This window comes from Mangifera indica, chromosome 1 (genome assembly GCF_011075055.1).
Source record: "Mangifera indica cultivar Alphonso chromosome 1, CATAS_Mindica_2.1, whole genome shotgun sequence".
In the NCBI taxonomy this organism is placed as follows: Eukaryota; Viridiplantae; Streptophyta; class Magnoliopsida; order Sapindales; family Anacardiaceae; genus Mangifera; species Mangifera indica.
Window position 1 is genome coordinate 5,752,797 of NC_058137.1, and position 6,000 is coordinate 5,758,796.

At 35.6% G+C, this 6,000-nt stretch overlaps 1 protein-coding gene across 1 annotated transcript; it reads left to right on the top strand.

The window, feature by feature from the left end:
• Window positions 1–2,178: 2,178 nt before the first annotated feature.
• Window positions 2,179–5,727, top strand: LOC123229595 (L-ascorbate oxidase homolog). Its single transcript, XM_044655521.1, has 8 exons — window positions 2,179–2,367; window positions 2,472–2,581; window positions 2,830–3,100; window positions 3,737–3,833; window positions 3,928–4,273; window positions 4,480–4,845; window positions 4,927–5,005; window positions 5,264–5,727. Exons 1-8 carry the CDS (start codon window positions 2,224–2,226, stop codon window positions 5,486–5,488), a joined length of 1,638 nt encoding a protein of 545 aa, XP_044511456.1. The 5' UTR covers window positions 2,179–2,223; the 3' UTR covers window positions 5,489–5,727.
• Window positions 5,728–6,000: the final 273 nt, after the last annotated feature.

Below are 6,000 nucleotides of genomic sequence, written 5' to 3' on the forward strand. Positions count from 1 at the left end.
ATATTTGTGAGACAAATTCTGTCGTCGTAGTTTTCAGAACACTCATGGAAACATAATTTTTCATTAGTTTTCTAGATATGTTTTCATAAAGATAGTTACGCAATGATAGTTACGAAATTCTCTCTATACACATCTACAGTAAAGATATAATTATGATAAAATAGTTCAATAGTGTGTATAAGGAAAAATATTATGCAAATCGTAACTCATGTGATTAATGTGTCAAATTTTTATCTTAACCTAGGCCGATCAATATAAAGAAAAACGTTTTTAGAGAACAAACATATTTTTAAAATGATTTTTGTTATTTTGACCATGGGAACGAGAGTTACGCTTGCCAGAATAGCTTGATGAACTGGATAATTTTGGGGAAGATCAAGCGACAACTATAGCAACAACTAGAAAAGACATATCAAAGTATTTTTGTTGAAGGTACTCTTCTTGAAGGAACAAATTATACAAATCATTGAAGGCAGTGGATGGGCGAAAATGCAAAAAAGTGATGAAAGACTAATACTCCAAACCCAAATCGTCAATTATGTACTCCATAAAATCAGAATCTAGAATAGGAAACCTGATTGAGGCAAGCAAGTCAAATATGGACTTGATATTAATGAGATAATCAACACCAAAGATGAATCCCAAAATTGGATTTAGATGTTGGTAAAAAAGACGCTATGTTTTAGTAGTGGTAGCATATAATAATAGCAATGATTGAACAATTGTGGATGAAATCGTAGATTTAGTCTAAGTCAAAACTAATCTATCAACTCCCAACCAATGAAAATAAGTCGGATTATGAGTGCCATTGTGAAGAAATGGCGATGGAGGGCATGCATTGTTGACAATCAAATTTCGCAAATCATGAATGACAACGATATCAAGAAATTGAGACTTCCATGTGTGATACATATCACATACCATGAACGAAGAAAAATAACTTCTAATGTTAACCATTGTAGTTAGTGGGGGTAACAGAAAAAAAATCAGACCTAGTAACAACAGAACCAACGATGATAAATGGAAAATACGACAATAGTAAAGATGATGAGTTTGTTGCAAAAAAAATCACGAATTGTGGTCAGGACAAAAGTTATTGGTAGTGAGAAACCAAGGGGTGGATTGCCAGAAGACACTATAGCCAAAGTCATCTTCAAATTAGCCATGGAGGACGCCATCGATTGACTGAAGTTATGTTTATTTTGGTGAATAAATTCTAGCAAAATAGAGGATTGCTTGCTTCAAAGGACAACTACAATAAACAAAATACAATAGAGAAGGAGCATGTTGTGTTATTGACGAAGAAATCACAATTAAAGTGACTTGATCTTAGTGTGATAATTGACAAAGATGTAGGATTGCTTGACAAAGGAAGAGGAGGTGAGTAGTGTGGCTACATTGGAAGGGAGAGAGGTCATCAAAGAAAGAAATTGAATTGTCATTGGCTCGGTCTTCGGTAAAAAAGTTAATTGGAGACAAAAGAAGAAGAAAATATGAATAATACAAAACCCTAGGAGGAGTTAGTTTTTAAAACTAAAAAAATATTAAATTAGGAGGAAAACGACAGTTATCAAAATTATAGGACAAAAGAAGATATTAACCTCTTTGATATTATAAGAATTATGAATTGAATGAATATTATTAACAAAATGTTGTATAATATCTATTATTATTATATAGTATTAAATAAAATTATAATTTTATCAAATAAGAAAAGTAATATATAACAAATCAGAATTGTACCAAATGAGGATGATACTAAATTATAATCTAATTTAGAGATAATAGTAGATTATATTGCATTGACTTTGACAATATCCTATGTGCCTAGGGGTCAGGCCAACTCGCAAAGATTTAAGGGCCCAAGCTTTGGGTCGTGCCTTTATGGGCTTTTAGAACACAGCCCGCGTGTTTTTTAGGTCAACCCCTAATTATAATTTTTTTAATTTTCAATTAACTTTCATTTTTTTAATATTTTTATTAGGCTGGCTCACGGATGTTAACCTAAGACCCAGCTCACGGCTCCCATGGCCCATGGGTCTAGCACCGCTTACAATTTTACGGCTTATGCCTTACGGGTTGTGGCCCAAAAAAAGCATCCGGACCGTGACATGTCTAATAACACCAAAATATATTTCTCTTAACACTTTTTTATTTCTACATCATGCATGAAAGCTGAATGCTTATTTTCCATTTTTAACTCGCTCACGTTTTGCAGGTACAATGGCGAGTAATATCTTTCTTCAGCTGATTTGTGGTGTTTTGGCTGTTTTGAGTGTCTCATTCGTGAATGCGGATGACCCATGTAAATATTACAATTGGACTGTCACTTATGGAACCGTTTCTCCTCTTGGTGTTCCCCAACAGGTTGGTTTTAAATATATTGGTGCTTTTGGAATATATGGACCTCCGTTTTGGATTTTGTTTTCTTTGGGTTTCTGAAAGTCTTCACGTTCGGTTTGAATTTGCAGGTGATTCTTATCAATGGTCAGTTTCCTGGACCTAGAATTGATGTGGTGACTAATGATAACATCGTTCTCAACCTTATTAACAAGCTGGACCAACCTTTCCTCTTGACATGGTGAGTTTCTTTTCTCTATCCATGCATCTTTTGATGTTATATTTCTTCTTATATAATGCCATTGTGGTACAATCTTTGCTATATAGGCTAATGCTGCATTGATCTGATATGAGTGAATGTTAGATCTGAAAACTTAACAATATTATATTTGTGATAATATTTTTACATTTATTTCGGTATTTAATTGGTTGATTGTGATGTCTGGAATTATGACATTTTGTAATGAGAGCTTGTTTTGTGTCTAATAGGAATGGTATACAACAAAGGAAGAACTGCTGGCAAGATGGAGTACTGGGAACCAATTGCCCCATCCCTTCAAACTCAAACTACACTTACAAGTTTCAAGCCAAGGACCAGATTGGAACCTACATGTATTTTCCCTCAACTCTTATGCACAGAGCTGCTGGAGGATACGGAGGACTCAATGTCTATCAAAGGCCAGGGATCTCAATCCCTTATCCTATTCCTGATGGAGATTTTACTTTACTTATTGGTGATTGGTTCAAAACTGATCATAAGGTCGGCTATTTATTTAATTTATATTCCAAGCTCCTGATAAAGTTGCTACTGCTACATTTGTGCGTTTCTCTGATATTGCTAGAAATACAAGATGGAAAATATTCTTCTGTTTACCCGTATATGTTAGTACCAAGTTAACATGCAGCCACTTTGTTAGTTAAAAACAGATAAATACTCTTCCAAATACCAAAGAATGATTTGATTTGTTAGAATTTGAGTGGTATTTTCATTCTGACATGCGCCCAATATTGGTTTTTAAGCTGAATATTTTTCATTGCGTAGCTCAGTATTTCTTTCATCTAGGAGAAAAGCATCACACGTTGGGATGCTGCTGGCTCGTGAAGATTGGATGTTGTCATTTGCATAAATTGCATTGCATTACCTTCAGTTTGGAGGGAAAATCGTAGGCTCTGTTTGAAAGTTTAGAAATATCTAAATTTTAGACTGTAACTTAGAAACTTAGAGAGGTTTGGTTTGAAGTATGCGTCATACTTTGCTTTCACTCAGCGTTGTTTAATTTGAATTTTCAACTTGGAAGGGCTTGGTGATTAAACCATAAGAGTTGTCCCTCCCATTCATTGTTCAATTCTCTGTTTCATGTTTACAGTACTCATCATAGCTTCTTGATGCTTGCAGACATTGCAACAAACGTTGGACTCAGGGAAATCTCTTCCATTTCCTGATGGACTTCTTATTAATGGCCAGGCGAATACCACCTTCACTGGTGATCAAGGTCATACTTAGCAATCTAACTATATTTTTTATTGGAAAAAAGTAAATTTCATTCTACAATATGTCTATACCAACAATGTTTACTTTGTTTTCAGGTAAAACATATATGTTCAAGATCTCAAATGTGGGCTTATCGACTTCGTTCAATTTCAGGATTCAGGGCCACACAATAAAGCTAGTTGAGGTTGAAGGATCTCACACAGTTCAGAACATATATGATTCACTTGATGTGCATGTTGGTCAATCTTTTTCTGTCTTAGTAACCTTAAATCAGCCTCCAAAGGACTACTACTTTGTTGCATCCACACGGTTTACCAAGCAGGTTCTCACAGCTACTGCAGTGTTACACTATGCTGATTTTCAGGACCCGGCTTCAGGACCCTTGCCTGCTGCTCCTTCATACCAATTTAATGGGTCTATGCAGCAAGCCAGAACTTTCAGGTATAATTACATCTGAAGATAGGAGGTTTCACAGAAGCAGATGTATGCTACCCATCCTCCCACTCGCACAAAAACATGTTAGATTTCTCTAAGACAGGCTACTCACTTGCCTGCTGAAGACATCTCAGTGACATTGATTCACCTTAGATACTTTTTTAACATAATAAAACTAATCATTGTAATAATTTAAACATTTTTTATGGCAGGTGGAATTTGACAGCAAATGCTGCCAGGCCAAACCCTCAGGGCTCATTCCATTATGGAAATATAACCACAACAAGGACTATTGTTCTGGCGAACTCAGCATCTTTAATAAATGGAAAGCAGCGTTATGCGGTGAACGGTGTCTCCTACGTGAACTCTGATACCCCTCTGAAGCTTGCTGATTATTTTAACATCACTGGAGTTTTCAGTGTCAATTCCATCCAAAGTGTACCCTCTGGTGGTTCTCCAACTGTAGCGACCTCCGTTTTGCAAACCTCTCTTCATGAATATATTGAGGTTGTGTTTCAAAACAATGAAAATACCATGCAATCCTGGCACCTTGATGGTTATGATTTTTGGGTTGTTGGGTAAGTCAACTTTTCATTGCCAGGTTGCATTTCTTTTTGCCAGTTGGATAGGTTCTAACCGTTCCTCTGTAATATGTACAGTTATGGTTCTGGACAGTGGACGGCAGATATGAGAAAGACCTACAATCTAGTTGACACCCTCACCCGACACACAGCTCAGGTAAACCAAAGCTTAATTGATCTTAGCTTCCTTTCTCGCATATGTGCACGATTTGCTGTCATTTGCTATTGTTAGAATTATTAAGCCTGTTTTCATGTTTATACCTATCCTCTGTAAACTTAAGAAGTTAATAATAAAAAAGTATAGTTTAAATTCTTCTATATAATGCTTATGCATTGTGGTCAAATATAGTTAATGCTTAACTTCAATTCTTTGTTAGGTACTTATAATTTTTCCCTGTACACATTTTATTTGCAGGTCTATCCACAATCTTGGACTGCTATATATGTGTCCTTAGATAACCAAGGTATGTGGAACTTGAGGTCTGCGATATGGGAAAGGCAATATCTGGGACAGCAGTTTTATCTCAAAGTTTATGATGCAATTCACAGCCTTGCAAATGAAGACAACCCTCCCTCAAATATTCTACTTTGTGGGAAGGCTGTTGGACATCACCTTTGGTCTCTCCAACCACTTATGTAATAATACTAGTCATTGGATTTTATCAGTCATGAAGGTATGACTGCAAGATAAAGAGAGTCATAGCTGGGAGAAAAGAATCTGGATTCAAGGATTCCAATTCTTTATTTGTACGTCTAAATAATGTTTCAGTGAATTTCCTTCAACACATGATTATCTGACAGCTTCTCTATCTTTTGTACCCATTTTTCACTTAGTTTAAAAATCATCTGTTATTCTTTATGAAGTATCTTCTGGTTTCATGCCTTAAGTTATTTTTTTAATTTTAGATTCAGTAATGGCCGGCACATGGGCAGCGAATGTGCTGAAAGCTTCTTGTTTTCTCTGGCCCATTCGTATAATTTGATGTATGCTTGTTGTTTAGCAATATTATTCTGGATTTGTCTGTTATATCTTAATAGATGGAATTTAAAGTGAAGGAAAAAAGTAATGTTCTTCTTTAGCCTCCTTCTGCCTATGGGTTCTTTAGCCACCCGGTTTGTTCTTTAATTTTTTGGGGTATGATGTCTCTCATC